The sequence below is a fragment of the Nelusetta ayraudi genome, unplaced genomic scaffold, assembly GCF_046127955.1.
Source record: "Nelusetta ayraudi isolate G7.1 ecotype Tasmania unplaced genomic scaffold, CSIRO-AGI_Nayr_v1 ptg000005l, whole genome shotgun sequence".
In the NCBI taxonomy this organism is placed as follows: Eukaryota; Metazoa; Chordata; class Actinopteri; order Tetraodontiformes; family Monacanthidae; genus Nelusetta; species Nelusetta ayraudi.
The window spans coordinates 413645-432500 of NW_027466055.1; the positions used below are offsets into that span (position 1 = coordinate 413645).

An 18856-nucleotide genomic window follows, 5' to 3' on the forward strand; every position below is an offset into this window, starting at 1 on the left:
CTGTTCTTCATACCAGGGGCTCGGCGCGGTACAATTTTGCCCAGATATACAAGTACACGCACAGACCCTAGACATAACACGTTTAGTTTGTGTATTTTTATATTATCTTTTGTGTTATATTTTATTGTATTTTTCTTTCTCTTGGCAAAATAAAAGCTGTTTTACGTGACCTTAAAAAAAAAAAAAAAAAGTTGAGTTCAATGTTCCATCGACAGTGTGAATCCACGTTTAAGTGGAACATTTTCTTTTTTTTTATGTCTCATTGTTGCTTTGTAACTATAATGAAGGGCGACATAGGAACAACAGGCCAAGTCAGTGTAAATGTCTTAATTTTTCTGGCTGACTGATGCATAAAACTGCCAAAAATGCTAATATCTAGGTTCATCTCTGCTTGCACTAAGCACTATAATCTGGTGCTTGATTTGCCAAAGTTCAACATGACCTGCAAGATTTTAGAAAAAAAAACAACAAGGCTTCAATCCAGTGGGTTTGCAACAGATGTCCCAATTTTAATTTTCAGTTTCAGTGTGTATAAAGTCAAGACAACCGACAAGTGCAAAAAGTCCCCTCAACTGTAACATTAGTGCAAAAATATAAAGCTGACTTATATCCCAAATACATTGCTGAGATGTGGTGCACCCCATTATACAAAAACAATACAAAAATAAATTCCCCCTCTGAAGTGAGAAATGCTACAACAATTGCAGGACAAACTACAATCTATTTGTAAAGTTAAATCAGTCAATCAGTGTGCATACTTGGTTTGACAGACAGCTCTGGGTGGAGCCGCCCCGGGGCCGCAAAGCCGGGATTGGACTCCACACCCCGTCTGGTGGAGGAAACAGGAAGTGTGGCTCTGGTGTTGCGACTGGTCGCCGGGTCAGAGGGTCCGAGTGAGACTCACAGTGGTCAGCATTTTGTAAACACGGTCACATGTCGCAGAGGCCTTATCAAAACATAGCAAAGAAACAGGAAACCTTCCCTCCCAAAAGAAACAAAAGGTGTTGCACGCGACGTGCACGGCCCCCTGGGCCTCTCCACACTCTTCCATCCCTCTTCCCATTCCCAGCTCGGGTGCAGCGTCACAGTGTCTTTCCTGCTGAGTGCAGAGGGATGATGAATTTACATCCAAACGGAGAGTGGTAGTTGATCCCCACTGCCTGGAAAACCTGTCTGGGTATCCCTATGTCGCAGAGGTAGGCCCTGCTCTCCCCGTCCACCAGGGGCAGCGGCAGGCCCAAAGACAGAGTCCACTTGGCCTCCACAGTCTGCTCTCCCATGTGGGGGTCAATGGTCAGCACCGGGGCACGGTTGTGGTTGGCCCAGTCAGTGGCTGACTGGTACCATGAGTGCTCCCTCAGCAGCGGCTCCTCGTGACTGTCCAAGCAGTTGATGACCAAGTCCACAGGGCCGGTTGGCAGGCCTGGGACACAGAGAGTCAAAGGAGAGGAAGCATTCAGTGGGTGGACGTAGAAAGAATTCAGTTTCAAACAAGGGGACACCAGGAGACTGGACAAACTGATCTCTTCAATCACACAACCAACCAGGAAATCAGAAAGGGTGAAGGCTGCTGTAGCCCACTAGAGGGCGGCGTTCATCTTCAACAGCACAACCAGGGCTGATGGTTAGGTTGTGTTAACGATGGGAACGCTGGTGTTTGCTACCTCTGACGCTGTCCACCTGCCTGCCACTGGTCTTGTTGTAGAGGTCGACCTCGCTGCAGACTGGCGGCTGCATTTTCAGAGAGCTGGGTAAGAACAGGACCACTTCCACGTCGTGGTTGGCCAAGTGTCGAGCACAGCTGACGCCCTGAGCTCCCTGAAGGTGCGGCCCACACAGCAGCACCACCGTCGGCCTTTGGTGGTCATTTTTCGGGTTCAGTCTGAGAAGATTGAAATGATGACAAAGCCATTGTTGAAAAAGTCATTAATTATTAACTAAAGACCATAATTAAAATTGTATTTTTGTAAAAAAAAATCATGTCTGTGTGCAAGCGTGTGGCATCATTCGGAACTTGTGCACAAATTGTGTTGTAAATTTTAATTATCAGAATTGTTCACATTAATTTAAACTTAATAAACCTTAGCTTAAGCCTTAGCTGGACCAGAACTGCAGGCAGAGCTTCATGCTGCTGCAGATTCTTTGCTGAGACACCAGACTTTAACTATTATAGTGGAACATATAACAGTGGCTCGCTCTATTTTTTTAAAAAATAGGCTCTTACTTTATGTTTTTTATGGACCTTTCGCCATTATTTACAATGCATTGAAAGTGTACACACACATTTTAATGCATTCTTCTTCTTATAATAGCAGTAGCTTAGCAGCGTGCACATTGCCCTCAGACTGGAGGAACAGATTTAACTTGGCAGGCATGGATGAGCTGGCACGTGACGTTACACCGGCGCTCAGACCGATCTCGTGCACCTGTTGGGTCCTCCGAGCAGCGTGAGAGTCATCTGGCAGGAGCACACGCCCACCGTCTCCAGCCTGCGCTCCAGCGACAGGCCGCAGCGCTCGGCAGCAGTCAGCAGCCTCCTGTGGAGGTCATAGGTCACGCTGGGCACCACCAGGCCCGAGTCTGCAGAGGGACGAGGAAGACAGGGAGCATATTTATGAGGTGTGTGTGTGTGTGTGTGTGTGTGTGTGTGTGTTGAGAAGACTGTGTGTGTGACATGAGCAATTTCAAATAAGTCTAAAGTGATTCCACATTGGCAGACTGGTGAGCCCACACACCGTCGCAAAGTAGATGCAATCATCTGACGGCACGACTTGATAATTAAAAATGACTGAGTGTCTCTTGTTGCTCAAAACGGGAAACAGATCAAACAGATGGAAAAGATCTGAAAGGTGAAATATCTTGATGAGAACTTGTGTGAATTTGCCTTCACCAGCACAGCTCACATACACCAACCTGGAGTCAAACACCCAGAAACTGCCAGAGACCTGGGCCCCTAAATCACTGTCAACTATTGGCCAACAGTCCCAGGAGGAGAAGCAACCAGGATCCTCCTCCTCCTCCTCCCTCCTCCCACCTCCTCCTCCTCCTCCCGTTCCCAGCGCAGGGGATTCTCAATTTCCTTCCCCGTTTGTCACCGCTGTCTGCGGCAAACAAAAGGCACGACTGGCAGCCTTTACACAAACATGACAAACAGGAGACAGGCGGAGTGAGACGTCTGTCCCTCTGGGGCCCTGAGTTCACACGCACCACTGCGTGGCTTCCTGACCAATCCCCAAACCTCCAGCTCCAGGGTGGGTCTGCCCCCCCCACCACCACCACCACCCACCCACCCACCCCTGCTTCTTGCAAGCAGTTGCAGGTTTAGTCAAAACATGCATGGGGTTGGCGTGACAAAATAGTGGGCAGATGTTGCATGAACACCTGTAGCTGAATCCCAACGGCAGCACAACTCACTGTGGCAGAAAATGAGATCAACAGCGTCCCTCATAATGCACCAAATCAAAAGATGATTTTAGGCTTTTTCAGATTATTTGGGAGGAAAAATACATTTTTAGTCTTAGCTCCAGTAAGGAGAGTTTTTATGGACCTGGAACACTAATATATGATCTTTGGCTGCAACATTAAAAAAAAACACTAACTGTTCAGACGCTGAAGAGTAAACCTGTTTTTTTCTGAATCGCCTTACATGGATATTACATGGACATTTGATTTTCCCGCCTTGCAGTCTCTTGTTACTGAGCACATAAACAGTGACCCAAACACAGACTTCTCTGCAGTGTTCTCATGATACATGTGCTCATTTCAAAATGGTCGAGTCAAATCAGTGTCCATTCCTAAATCATGCATCAATGCTTGTGGTCACGTGACCCCGTACATCACGTCCGCTTTTGTATTTTTGTATTTTTTTTTTAATTAACAGACGACAGAACTGTGAATGCCAAAACTCACCCGCTGACTGAATGAATGAGGAACTCAAAGAGCCTGTGTGGATGGAAGAGGGCGGAGACAGAGAGAAACTCCAGGTTCATTGAGAAAAACCTGCTCCCGACCAGGTTAGTTTCATGGAGTCTGTTACTACGGTAACTGAGCGAGAGCTTGAGTTCCCTCTCTCTGTCAAACAGGCTAGAGTCCCCCCACCGTGACCCCCCCTTCTCTCGTCTGCTGAGTTACTTCCCTTTTGAAATGGAAAACTCAGAGTTTCTCTCATTTCAGGCTTAACAGACTCAGAGTTTTCACTAAACCAGCTTTGTGATCTTGATTATGACATCTTGTGAATTCTTTATTTATATATGTATACATCTTCATTGTGAGAGCTTTGTTGTTTTGTTGTTCCTTTTCACCCCCACTGGTGATAAGCAGACAACCTCTGACTCTGCAGTCTGGATCTGCACAGGGGAGTTTTTCCTGGCCACTGTTGCCCCCTGCTGCTCTGGAGGCCCAGTTGGTTTTCCAATTCTAATTGTACAAAGCGCTTTCAGACGCCTTTGGTTGTGATTTAGCACTGTACGAATAAAAGTTGATTGATTGATTGAAAGCAGTTACTGCCACACATCTTTTAAAGGGACTTTATGACAGCGGGACGACCAACGTGGAGGACACAAGGATGAGGATCCAAAATGCCAGAGCTCCTTTCTATGGGATCAAACATCTGGAGCTGCTGCAGGACAGAAATGTCCTTTTATTTCCACTCACTTTGACATTGTTTTCTGCGTTGTAAAAAATTCTTCTTTTTGAGGAAAAAAAAACCCTTTAATCCCTCTGACCTCATGTGTCTTGTCATGTCGGTACTGTCCTCCGCGGCCGGGCTCTATTTGAACAAGTGTTCTATTACAGATCTCAGATTCAGCCTTTTATCGCAGCAGAAAAGCTGAAGTGTGTGGAAAGCTTTCAAGAGCCCATGCTAATCCCTACCTGTCTACTCCCTGTGGCACATTAGACGGGTATTGAAAGTCAAGCTGGAGGTGGGGGTGGGAGTGGGGTTCGGGGGTGGGGGGGTGGGGGGGGGGGGGGGGGCGCAACTCGCCTCCCTTTGATAAATAAAGCCGCCCGGAGGCAGTTAAGTCTATAATGGCTTGCTACAGATCCAGAGCCTGGTAGTCTGAGAACACGGTGGTCTTAATAGCGTGCGTGAATTATTTTGCACCGGCACTTACGCACACGCACACGCACATGCACGCAAGCACGCAGTCACGACGAGGCAAACACGCACAGGCCCTCGATGCCTCGCCCTGGCATGCAACTCGCAACCCCGAGTGAAAACAAACTCTGGCACTCGTGCGACAAACACGCACTAATTACACACAAACATGCAGATCCATGCAGCGGCGCAGTGAAATCTCTGCTGATCTTCAGCTTGGCGCTGCGCCCCTCCCCTCCCCTCCCGTCCTCACCCCTCCCACAACACAACCGGCTGGTAATGGATTTCCACGGGCAGCGCAAACACGGCGCCGCCGATCCTCACGTGAGCTCATGTGTGCATGAGAAAGAATCAACCGCCTGTTGACATGCGAGCTGCTGCTGCTGCTGCAGAGTGCAGAGGAAGCAGAAGCAGCGCCAACCTCTCCACTGTCTCACCAGGTACAGTGCGTCTCTTTACTGTCTGGCTCAAGTTCAGCAACCCCCCCCGCCCATAACCACACACACACACACACACACACACACACACACACACACACACACACACACACACACACACACACACACACACACACACACACACACACACACACACACACACAGAAGCTCCTCTCTGACGCTCATGTGCGTAATTGCAGTGATTTATGCAGAAGCCGGCGCTGCCAGGGCGCTACGACGCTCAGCGAGCTGCGCCGGGACTTTTTTTTTGCAGCTGCGTTAAAATAAACTGAGCTGGAAGTGATCCTTCAAATGTGACAGGGAAACTGACAAGACAGAAAAGAAGAGAAACTGGCTGGCTGAGGGCCATGACAGAGCGCCGGGCGGGCGCTGACTGCCGGGCAGGGTTAGACGGGGCGGCCCAGAGGAGACGCTGCACGCACCTGCTTCAATCCAACCATCCACTGCCATCACCCATCCGTCTCATCACGGAGCTTGGAGGAAGCGGTGCAAATCGCGTCCATTCAACCATGGAGCAATATCCAGTTGTACCGTTTTTTGTTTTTCTTTCCCTTTAGGTTTGATTTGGCAATGGGGCTTGTGTCTGTGAAACCCCTTGGAATTATAGGAAACGTTGTCACAGACTTTGGACACGACTGGGTCATGTGATGCGTGTCTAAACGTCAGGGGCGCACCTATTGAAATCCCCCAAATAAAAGACCCAGCAAACCTGTGGCTCATTTAAACGTACTGTCACTTATCTTACTTTAAAAGCTTTTTTTGGCTTAAAGATTCATGTATATATCTATTGATGTACGTATTTATGTTTTGGGGATATTCTTTTTAAAACACTGCAGCATTCATTCAGAATGACACCACTGGCCACTCTTTATCTCTGTGTCCCTTGGTTCTTAAAGCGACACACGGCCGAGTGACGAGTCTGATTTTCTCGCCTTGTGCAGCACAACTCGCCGACAGACAGTTGGCCAGGTCTAAAGTTGGGTTGCAAGTCTTTCACACAAGGTTTCGGCAGCACAGGTTGATTTTAACCGTGAGGATTAAAACGCCGACTGGGACAAAAACCTTTACCAGAAACAACCACGTCCAAGCAAGTGGCACACGCCTGTCAAAAGCAGCGCTATTGCAACTCTGGAAGACATCTTGGCACTTTGTTTTTTCTTCCTCTCATCGCTCATTGTTGAATTAGTTTGTTTATTGGCAAAGATAGTAGGTCAAGAGCAATGCGGCTTGTTCCTGCTTCAGTGCGGCTGTTTATTTAAGGCTGGCACAGCGGCATGCTAATTACAGAGCGCAGAGGACGGGGATTACGATGACAGCCCTGGGAAGCAGATCTGCCTGAAGGTAAGACAGGGAGGCAGTGCGGAGCAGCTGTCTCCAGTGTAGCACACAGCTGTTCCTTCTGCTGAGCGCTGGGTCACCACGGCCCAACGCAAACCCAGCAGAGAAACCACCACGGCTGCAGCAGATCTTTCTTGCTGTGACTGACGCAGCCTGGGAGCAGGAACCTGCAACTTGCATGACTCAGTTACGCTGCTCTTGCAATATTACAGACAATTACTTTAATCGTTCAAGTCACGTGTGAAATTTGGCTTTTCAAACTGCGTGACAAAAATTCTAAATCATAAAATTCAAATTTAAGGAAACCCCAAACACTTGGTGGAGGTGTCGGTGAATCCTCTTAAGGCTTTGTGACATAGCAAAGGGCCCTTTCTGAGAACTTTGGACAATAAGTGATCAGCGGAACACATACGCAGCACCGCTGGCCTCTGGGCAGCCTGAGGACACAAACCTTGTGACAGAGGTGCTACAGGCTTTCTCATATAGAGCCCATCGCATATTCATATTCATTTGTGCCACACTAACACTAGTAGAGCACAGTCACAGCCAAATCAAGCAAACGCATTACTATCAGCAATAGTAGACTGCCCTCCAGGGGGCAAAACGTGTATTAGCCAAACGCTAGCAAAAGCTACCAATGCATTGGTCGTAATAAAGTGAACGCCATGCTGTCCCATTGTATTGATAAGACAATAGAACAAATTAACAAATAATGAAGGAAGATATGCAACTCGGATTAGAGGTCATGCCTGAAGGTTGTATCTTACACAACTGCACATACTTACTGTTACTGTTGTAACAACAGTTGTTACTGTTGTAAAATGCACAATTTGATGGGTGTAGCTGCTAGTGAACTATCACACACTTCACCCCCATCGCTGGCATCAGCCGCACTGTTTATGTCCAACAGCAGGGACTTTGGCGATTGGCTATTAGCTGCTCTTGTGTATATTTTAATCTTGTTACATAACCATCTGGTTGGGGCAAAAGTGTGTGTTGTCACAGAGAGGTGAGGGGAGTCAAAAGTCATGTTCATGGTAAAAAGTAACCAAGAAACCAGGAGAACAGATTTCCAGTCTCGGTGTCCTTGACCTTGACCTCTGTCGCTCTCCTCATCTCTGCCACAGCTCCTCAGTGCTTCCCTTGGGTTCAAGTATTTTTCAGATTACTCGTACTCATATTTTACGGGTACGAGTAGAATACTCAACCCTGGTATCAGTACCGATACCAAAGACTGGTATCAGTACGATACTCGATACTGGTATAGGTATCGATGCATCCCTTGTTTATACCATCACCAAAGACAAAACATAACCATCCTAAGTAGTATAGAGTGTGTGTGTGTGTACAAGCATTCTCAACTCACCAGTGCAGAACTCCTTGCCCCCATGCTGCAGCACTGTGGTCTGTTTGGAAACGAGGGGCTTCCCTTCCAGAATGTTCTCATGGTGCTGGTAGGTGGCAGGCCTCTGCTCACTCTTGCTGCGGTGCTGCGTCCTGTTGCTGTGGCGAACACTTTCCTCAATCTGGGAGAAGACAGCGGCTTTGTCGAACAGAGCCAGGTTTCCCTCAAAGTCAAAGTCCGTGTTCAGGTCCTGTACTGCTGCGTCTCCAAAGCACTCGTCGTCCTTGGGCCTCATTGCTCCTCCAGGACCTCCGTTCCTCATGCTGCCTTTCTTCACTGTGGCTTGTGTCGTCCCTGTGCTATGAGATGGACCTACGTGGGATGATGACAGGGAAACACTTTTGAACCCAAGAATGAACATAATGCAGAATAAAAGTGGAAAAATGCAGAAAGGTACTTAGTCCCTTTTTAAGTATTGGGGTCGATTAGCTCAGCAAGCTCAGAATTTAAATGTTACCACTGAGCATAAAAGGGTAATGCAATGAGTCTCATAGATCAAATGTTAAAAAAAAACCCACAATAAACAGTGCATGGAAATGGAATGTTTTACAATGGGACTGTAAAATAAAAACGCATGAAAGAAATTGTGGTCACTCAGTCTTTTCCCAAGCCAGATTTCTGGCTTTTAAGAAAGTTATGGCATATAAGTTCAGAATTTATGTGAAGATTCTACTTGACAAAATGCTAACGAGTCCAAGACTGACATCTTTGGGCTCATCTTGGTTTTGACACCATCTCAAAATGAAAAAATGAATCCATTACCCAGAAGACTGTGAAGCTAATCCCTCCTGAATGGAGCTGCATTACGATACATCAACATGTGCGCATGCTCTGACTCTTCGCCCTAAGCTCCAACTTCAGGCCGAAACGCTCAAAACTCTCCTCCTGTCTGGCTCGCAGCTCTTTGTGTTCTCTGTCAATTAGTTGCAATAATGCGCTCAGCAGCCAGACGATATATAGAGAATGGCTGACTAAGAGTTGCTCAATAAAGTTTACATACATGGAAGGAAAAAAAACAGTACAGAAAAGAGTACAGAAAAAAAAAAGAAAAACTGGAAAAACCTGGTCTTCAACCTCAACCATGCTGAGCTCTCACGCTAGGCCAGAGACAGGGAGGTACGGTCGCACGCTACTGTCACAGTGATGGCTGAGCTACTTTGGACTCTCACGCAAGACACTGGGAGGCTCAGTCATCGCTGACTGGCATCGATACAAAGCCACTGGCAAGCTGCATGCCGATTAAAGACCCGTCCCAGTCTCGCAACACGGCCTCGCAAAGCCCGGCTCCGGCAACAGACGGACCTCCTTCCTGCAGGCCTCCTGTCAATCACTCCTCCTCTGTCAACATGCAATAAATGTCTCAAAACCACTGCTCCGACTAAAATATCTAGGGATGCAAATGTGATTCGTTTTGCTGTGAATACGCCGCACCACTAAGTGCTTTACTAATTAGAGTCCATGACATGTAAGCAGGTGAGTGAGCAGTTCTTGGGACTGGTCCGACATGTCGGTGGGAAGGCACCTGTGCAAACGGAGCGACAAAAACACGCAACTTCGTCATGAGAAGCCGTCGCCGTCTCTATTTACAAGGAAGTGTTGTGCCGTGCTTTTCAAGCGCTAAGGAACTGGGCAGAGCTCCAAGTCAAACAGACTAATGAGTAACAAACCTGATCGGACGGCAAAATAATACGGTAATTGTTTATGTAGTGAGTGAATTTCAATGACCGATTTTTTTTTTATTATTTCTAATTAATTAAATCATTTAATGTCTCCGACCTGTCGAATGTAGTAAACGTGTAAATCTAACCAGGCCCAGCAAGTTGTGCTGTTTGGCGCATATGCGCAAACAAGGCCTACTAAACAAACAACTGTCTGATTGATTGCACCGTTCAAAGTTACTGTTGACTCTCAGGTTGGCAGTCGTGCCCTGAAAACCAGAATCGTTTCCGCATTAAGAATTAAAATCACGACAACGTATGCAGATGAACAACTGCAACTCTTTTTGCACTTTGTTCAGTCTTGCTGCGCAAACCAAACATAGGCAATAAACCACCCTGTCGGACGGACGGACGGACGGACGGGAGCGCCCTGATTTCCCAGAATGCAATGTTGGCAACCCAAGTTCAGCAGGGTTGCAAGTGAAAATATGTCTTGCCAAGGTCGCTGTGCTGCTGCTCCAACTCTGCATGCCTCGATGACACCTTGTGCTGAAGTAGAAGACGTGACATTAGGAAGTTGAGTAGAAAGGACTGTGACTGCAGAACAACTGGCTGGTCTATATGAAGTCTCATAGGGGACATGAACATGATGGAAGAGCTTTTACATGAGGATTTATTGTTTTTTTCAAAAATGTTTAATGGTAATTTGTTTTTGTCCATCTTCTCTTTGTAAAATCTACGGCAGATATTCAGAAAACATTCCTGGAATCCACAATCTTGTGTAAGCAACGGCCCACCCTGCTCTCCCTGCTCTGCGGCCAGGGCTTTCTTGACATTGCGTGTGAAAGCAGCTGCCCTGCCCAAGCCACTCAGCACTTTGGCCCCATGTAATTTGGCCATTAGCTCCCCGGCCACCAGCTTGAGCGCTGCAGATTAAAATAAAAACCCCAAAAGTAAACATTGCTTCCACAATTGATATGGCTTTGCCCTTCCGAGCACACTGGGACAACACGGCTTCCTGTTGGCGGCCAAGCGAGGGGGTTTCCTGTGCTGAGAAGGAGCAGCGGAGGGAGTGAGCGAGAGGACAGGAGGGCATATGAGGCACGAAAACAGAGCTCTGCGCAAGCTTCCCTTCAGGAGCAGACATGGCCAGGGAGGGAGGGCGGGGGGGCGGGGGAGGGGATGTTTATTGATCTTAGTCACACACGTATTGTAAAGAGGAACTTTGGTACAAGGCCTTAGCACGCTATGGGATTTTTGCAGGAGGGGAGTCATTGCAAGAGTCACGGTGTAGTGATCAGGATCTTTGGCAACAAGCATTGACATAGTGAGACGCTCTGGGTCAACTAGCAAATCCTCCTTGACCCACAGCTGCTGAAACTCAATAATAGGATAGCGGCATACTTGTTTGTTTGTTTTCACACACACACACACACACACACACACACACACACACACACACACACACACACACACACACACACACACACACACACACACACACACACACACACACACACAGTAAAAGAGAAATTAAACACTAAAAAAAATGTACAGCTGATAAAATCGCAGCCCTGGAAATTGACCACTTGTGATGTCACAATGGGCAGTGAAACCTCATTTGTATCTTTTCCAGATTAATAACAGCATGCCGCCTTGTTTTCTCATCCCAGTCCTGCATTTTTGTGGGAGGCTGTAAACAGAGATGCAGCTCCCCTGGTTTCTGGGATGAAACATCTCAGGGTTTTTTTTGTTTTTTTTTGCCATCTTTACCTTTAAGACAAAGGAAAGCACCGAGCGAGCCACCAGTCATTTTTGCAAAGACAACTTTTGTTAGTCCATGAGCTAAACTTGTTGAACTCTAACCTCTCCATTGTTTGCAGTGCAGAGGGTGAACGTGAACTGATTTTAACAGACTCCAGCAAAGGCCACACGGCCATTCATGCAGACTTCCTGCTGACGAGAGGAAATGGCTTTTTTTAAGCTTTTATCTAATCTAGAGTGTTACCTAATATTGCTGTGCAATTACTGCATGCCAGAGAGGCAACCATTTATCTTATCTTGTGACTTACTTGGATTTTGATTAAATTGCGTGTCAAATGTGTATACTGTTGCCATGGGAAGTTAATTTGAAAGTATGTTGAGGTGGTTCCCACTTTGGAACACGTTAAGCTTTCGAGAGGAACTAAATGGGTTTGTATGATCAAAAATATATTTCACTCGAGCATCTCTTGCAAGGACTGGAAGAAAAGGTTGCCACACAAAACGACAACAACAGCAGAGATATGAGCTCTGTTTTAAAGTCTACTAAAGTGCAAACAGAGTTTAAGTGCCACTGTATTTAGCACAAAGCATTAAAGCACTACAGTACAATTACTGACAGTAACGGAGAACCAAAATGGACGTTTGGGGCAAAACAAAACAGATTTAAATAGATATAAAAAGAGATTTACAAAAAAATGAACACGCTTTCCTGACAGCCACGTACTATAAATTAAAGAGCAGCATTTAAATTACTTAAAATTACTTTTCTGCTTGTATAATTTGCAAACAATGAACTCAGACATCAATGATCTTATTCCATAAAGAGACACATGTGACATTTCTGCACTTTATATGACCCAGAAACACTGAAGAAACACAGACTTCCTGAATATTGTAGGATGTCTCTTTAGAGACTGTGATGAAGCATGACTTTACAGGGCTGATTACACATTCAGGGCATTTCTTAGTAACACATTGTGTTTTCCATTAACTGTTTTGGCCATACAGTTCCAAAGGCTGTGAAGAATCCCTGCAGTGACGGAGAATGAAGTAAAAGGGTTTTTTTTCCTTCCTGTTTTTTTGAGACCTAAGAAACAAAGCTTCAAAAGAACTGAGAATAAAATAAACAAGGGCTTTTCCTGACTTACATGAGCTGAGATCAAAATGCTTTAATGTTGGAAAATACCCTGCCACTTGTTTGGTTTTGGTTTTGTTATTATCCATCCATATTATCCATTATTTCATGAAAATTGTTATAATATTATATATAATATATAATATTCCCATTTTTAATGCTTGGATTTGTTTGTCCAAACTTGAGAAATATGATTTAGAACCTTGAAGTTGAACCAACAGGTTGACAAGCAAAATGTTTGGTTTTAGTCAAAGTACTTTGGAAATGATAACTCTGTTTTGTTTTTTTCTTCTCCAAAGCCTTTGTCACTCATATATTTACCTCTGCGTAGAATGGTCACTGGAGCAGCGCTGAGATGAGAGGTAGAGCTTGTTTCAGGTGTGCGAGTGACTCTGCTGGTGTGACTGTGTCCTCCCGGAGGTACCACACCAGTTTCAGTTGAAGCTCCCTGTTCACAGTTGGGCTTTGTGGTTGCAGTGCCAATATCTAGGAACTTCAACTCCTTGATGTCCATGACACTGCAACACAAACAAATGGAAACACTACCTTGAAGCCTGAGCTACATTATTCAAAAAAAAAAAATTAAAAGGGTTGAACAGTTATTGTTATATATTTTTTTTTTTTTTAAATATTTTGACAACATTTGGCTGTATCCTCAATCTTCCATTCTTACTTGAAAGTGACCTCTGGAACAGGACATCTGATCCCATTGAGAAAGGGCTGTTTCAGGGTGATGGTCTGGCTGCTATGATCTACACATGATACTTTTCCCTGATAAATCCCTGAAGTCAGGCCGCAATCAATGGACACAGTGCTTCCCACCCAGTCGGTTGCCATTATCTTCACCCTAATGCTGTGATCAAAGACATCAAGAGACATAAAACTCATCTGAGTGTACCGTAGATAGTGATTTGCTTTGTTTTGTTCTTTGTTTTTTGTTTTTTTTAATCCAACACAGTTTTAACAACTCATGTAAGCATTTAAAGTGTGTGATGAATCAAATCTATTTCGACTAGTCGTTTACTTGTTAAAAAAAAACATTCTTCAAATGCTTAACACAAAACAATACAAATATTTGACAGAGTAACAGAGAGTATTTTAAACAAACTGTTTGAGAAACCAAGAGCTACAAACGTTATTAGAATTTATATAAATTGTGGTCAAATAAATAAAATATGATTATCAGCAGATGTGCTTGATAATTCAAACTCATAAAAGTAATGCCGACTAAAACATTTGATTTCATTTTTTTTTTTTATCTACATACACAAAACAAAATTTGCAGCCTAAATTTCCGGTTTTACAGTCAGGTACAAGCAAAACAGGTGCACTGATGAACTAGTATAAAAAGTTACACACTAAAACATTCAAAATAAAATAAACGTCATTCCATAATTCGTATGAGTAGACAATCCTCAATATTAACTCGTTGTAAAATTCAGTCAGAACAGCGTTGACAGTATACAATTTGCGTCCATTTAAATGTTTTGACGTTTCTCTGGCTAGCCAAACGGCTAACAGTGATTCAACTTCAATCCATCTTCTTTTATATTTACCTCGATAGATAAAGGTCAGTCTCAGATGGACACTTGGCGTGGACATACCCTGTATGGCTCGGCTATATTCTTTTTCTTAAATACCTCGCCAATACGTACAGGAAAGAGTCTGCAGAAGTCTGCAGTAAACTGTTGAGATAAGTCGTCGCTCCAAGCGTAGACCCTGGTTTCCGGGTATCTAACGTCACTTCCGTTAACGCTCACGTGGGTTTGTTATGATTTTTTTTTAAACGATTGTGTCCGTCGAAATTACAGATCATTCTGCGCTATAACACCTCGATTCTTTCATTTAGTAATTGAGTTAATTAACTACTAATTTGTGAAGTTTATAGAATACAGGACAACTTGGGTTTACATTATCCTTCAAAATTGTTTTATTTAATTTGCGTGACTTTCAGGAAGATCCAATTACATACGATATTAGATATCATACCAGAAAATTAGCTATATACATTATTTACTTACAATATTTGAGTCTGAAGTCTTTTGGTGATCTGATACACTTTTTAATGAACACAAACTATTCAATTTCCATATATACATACACTATACAAATGTAATTAAAAAAAAAATACAAACAGCTTGATAAACATACAAAATCACATTCTGGGATACAAATAGCTTCAATGTCTTACATCCAAACTTGTGGAATTAAAGTGGAATTAAAAATATAATTAGCTTACAAGTCAAAGTGGTCACAAAATGCAATACACCATGTTTGTTTTAAAGTTAACGGAAGCAAGGCATTTAAAACTTAATCTAGTTAGTTTTCTTAAGCAATAGGACCAAGTGAACTTCACTCACTATTAATATTCAGACTAAACCTTGGCTGACAAATGTTCTCTTGCTCTCTTGTTTCCATTTCAGACAGTTTTGGCTAATCTAAAGCCAGGTACATTCACTTAATTGCTTCAGTGCCAAAGCTCTGTTGACAAAATTTGGCATACATTGCCATACATTCAGATAAACGTGTTTCTCACAGACCCTCTGCATGGCTTTGATCCTGACATTGTAGATGTCACTTTATACCACTGAGAGAGTCATGCAAATTTGAAAAGCCTTACTCCTCATTCTGTACACGCAATGTGGCTCTCACATGACAGCGTTTGTGCTTCATTGTGAGTCCGTACTCTGGGGTCAGGTCCAATGTCTCTCCAGGAACAGGGGCAAAGTGCAACTTTTGGATGAGAATTGCCAGGAAGAGGAAGACTTCATGCCGTGCAATAACTTCGCCGATGCAACGGCGCTTTCCCATTCCGAAAGCCATCATCTTCTCCCCCTCCAGCCTGTTCAGCTGAGTGCCGTCGGCAGTAAGGAAGCGCTCTGGGTTGAAGGTAGATGGATCTTTCCACTGCTCTCTGTGGAGAGAGACATGTGTGGAAACAAAAGAACGAAAAAGTCACGAAACTGACAATTCAGAAGTAGGTAACTTTCAGTATGTAACTTTCAGCAAGACCAATTTGGCTGTAAGAAGAAACTGGTTGACGATTTCAGTTTTGTTTGTATGAGGCATTTCAGGTTTGTGAAAGTATATATAACTCAGTCATCTTTATTTTCTGATAACAGCGAACAGAAAGAACTTACGGATCGTGATTGACTTGCCACTGATTGATGAAGACACACGTGTCTTTGGGAATGAAGTAGCCATTAAGAGAGGTGTCTTTTGAGGTGCTGAAAAAAAAGATCAGTGTGTTATTTATTTATTTATTTATTTTATATTTAAGGGTTACAATCCATATTGCACTTTATTTTATGGCAACTTGACATGAGCAACTTTGTGCACTTTTGGAAAAGAAGAAGAAGAGAAATAGGTCTTACCAGTGAGGGATTGTGAAGGGCAGAAAAGACGAATGGCGAAAGGTCTCCAACATGAAGGCCTCCACGAACGGCAAGTTTTGTTTGTCAGAGAGAAGAGGCATGCGATCCAGACCCACTTTGTCCTCTGTAAATAAGGAAAAGTTTATGAAGGACTGGACAATGAAAAATCCTGATGATAATTATTATTATTTTTGTGTTCCTAAAATACACTCAGGCATTTTTCTGCTTTTGCGAGACGCAACTATTATCATGTAAAGTCGTATAACAAAACTCACTAATTTCCTCATGAAGCCTTTCTTGCAGCTCAGGGTGCGTCACCAAGTAGCTCACTGACCAAGACAGTGCTGTGGAGACCGTATCAAATCCTAAAAGAGAAACAAAACTCAGTTAGATTGTGTCCTATTTCTCCAAAACAGAAGTCTCTGAAATCAACGTTGACAAAAACCCACCTGCTCCGAACAGGTCATTGACAATTCCCACAATCTTCTCATCAGACATTTGGACATTAGAGTTCTCATCCAGCTTCCTGTCCTCACAGTGAACAATAAGAGAGTCTGTGATGTCTCGAATGTTGTCCTGAAAAAGATTAAGAAGATTTCAGTGTGGGGAAAAATGCCTCAATTTCAAACAAGTAAGTGTGCGATGAAACCAAAGACGTGAACTCGTTGTGCAGTTTACCTTGTCGTGGGTGGCGTAGTGCTCACTGACAATCTTTTGCACAAAGACATTGAAGCGATCGTTAATTTCCAAAAACTTCTTCATTGTGGCGCTGGGCAAATATTGGAGAAGGGGGATGAAGTCTGCTGGGTTTCCACTACCCACCACCGCGCCAAACTCATCAGTCAGGTTCACCAAGTTGAGCAGCTCCTGGTCATTGTGGCCGTAGCGTCGGCCAAAGCACATTCCGCAGATCACGTTGGCGACAGAGACCACGATGTGGCGTAAGGGGTCGAAGCTGCCCTCCGTCTTCATGACGTCGTTGATCTGCTTGACCAGATTCTCTCCCTCTTTGCAGCTGTGCTCCTCGAGCATGCAGCTGTACTCTGGGGTGGTGCCCTCCAGGGTGGAAAAGGTGCGCAGGGCAGTGTAGGCCAACTTTCTGCGGGCACGCCACACGCCGGCCTTGTCGGTGCTGAAGGACAGACTCTTGCCGTCATTGATGAACCTGAAAGAGTACAGGTCTGGTCTGCTGGAAAAATCCTCCCCCTGCTTGACAAGAGCTTGACGAACTGTCTCTAGGCCACTCAGCACGACCACGGGACGCATGCCGATTTGGATCTGGAACACGTCGCCGTAACGCTTGCTCATGGCCGTGAGAGTCAGGTAAGGCTTTTTGCCCACCTCCAGCACATTTCCAATGAAAGGAAGCGCCTTGGGTCCAGGCAGCCGCTGCAGCCCCTCAGGGATCTCAGTTTTGAACCACGTGATGATCAGGTAGACCAGACACACGGTGGCCAAGGCCACCACACTTTCTGACACAGAAACTGCTCCAATAAGTGGTAATATCATTAAAGCCATGGCGGAAACTTCTTTTATTCTGCCTTTGGCGCAACCTTGAAATGAAATAGGAGGAGCGTTAGAATAGTCAGGGCACAGAGGTAGAAAGGTGTTGTGCAACACCTTGATTACTGTATGTACACCGAGACGTTGAGACTAAATAGAAACTTTGACATGCCGTGGGTTTGATGTGAAATCCAACACTATACTAGCACATGCAAAAAAACACAAACGCATAAAGAATTGCATGCAAAATCCCGGCTCTTGTGTGCGTCTCACAATAATTTGACAACACAAATCACTTGCACACGTAAAACACACGATGAAGCTTCACCTGCCTGTTGACAGCTGCATGAAAAAAATATTTCCTCTCACCACTTCACTCTGCTCGCCTCAGAAATCACTATGTCTGCAAGTGCATTAAAATAAAAGACTTACCTTGGTGATGAGGTGCAAATATGCTGCCCAGTTGGTGCTTCTCAAAACAATTTTTATTGTTTAATTTTTTTATTTATTTTTTTTTTAAAAAGCAGTTGAATTATAATCAAGCGATTGCCTGAGTTTACTCTCTTTACAGTTCTCAAAACACAGACACGACTCTTTGCTTTATAGTGCCCTCCACTGCTCCATTGGTTGCGGTTTGTGACGTAATCTTTCTCCCGCTCCCTCCCTCCCTCCTCCCTCATCCTCTCCTTCCGCTTGCTATGAATGAAGTTGAGCGCAGTGAAAAATTTGCGTGCGTGAGTGCGTGCGAAGGTGTGCGTGCGAGTGTATGAGCGGCGAAAGTCTTTGGAGAAACTTTGGAGTTTTTTTTTTTTTTCTTTCTCTTTACACAGTTGCAATCCCTCGGGACGATATTGACTCGTTTATAGCGCGCAAGCAGATAAGATTAAAAAAGCTGGCAAACACAATTAAAGGACTATAATAAAACAAACAACAACAAAAAAAAACAAAACCAACAACATTAGAATGATAAGAGTTCCGTTTCATCAACGTCACGTATTTCTTTGCCGCTTGGTTAAACGGAATTGCTTTATGGCCGTCGCATATAAACGCATAATTACTTTTGCCTGCACAACCGCAAACGCGTTGCGTCTGTTGATGCAAAAGAAGGAGAAGAAACAAAGAA

At 44.4% G+C, this 18856-nt stretch overlaps 2 protein-coding genes across 2 annotated transcripts; both read right to left on the reverse strand.

Moving 5' to 3' along the window:
• Window positions 1-484: 484 nt before the first annotated feature.
• LOC142902226 (enhancer of mRNA-decapping protein 3-like) lies at window positions 485-14618 on the reverse strand. The gene is made up of 7 exons (XM_076047121.1): window positions 14413-14618; window positions 13530-13709; window positions 13178-13374; window positions 8261-8611; window positions 2427-2580; window positions 1665-1882; window positions 485-1423 (listed from the first exon to the last, which is right to left on the reverse strand). The coding sequence occupies exons 2-7, from the start codon at window positions 13691-13693 to the stop codon at window positions 1083-1085; spliced, it is 1425 nt and encodes a 474-aa protein (XP_075903236.1). The 5' UTR covers window positions 13694-13709; window positions 14413-14618; the 3' UTR covers window positions 485-1082.
• Window positions 14619-14762: 144 nt separating this feature from the next.
• cyp1a (cytochrome P450, family 1, subfamily A) lies at window positions 14763-18325 on the reverse strand. The gene is made up of 7 exons (XM_076047108.1): window positions 18166-18325; window positions 16909-17783; window positions 16680-16806; window positions 16506-16595; window positions 16231-16354; window positions 15997-16083; window positions 14763-15770 (listed from the first exon to the last, which is right to left on the reverse strand). Exons 2-7 carry the CDS (start codon window positions 17746-17748, stop codon window positions 15473-15475), a joined length of 1566 nt encoding a protein of 521 aa, XP_075903223.1. The 5' UTR covers window positions 17749-17783; window positions 18166-18325; the 3' UTR covers window positions 14763-15472.
• Window positions 18326-18856: the final 531 nt, after the last annotated feature.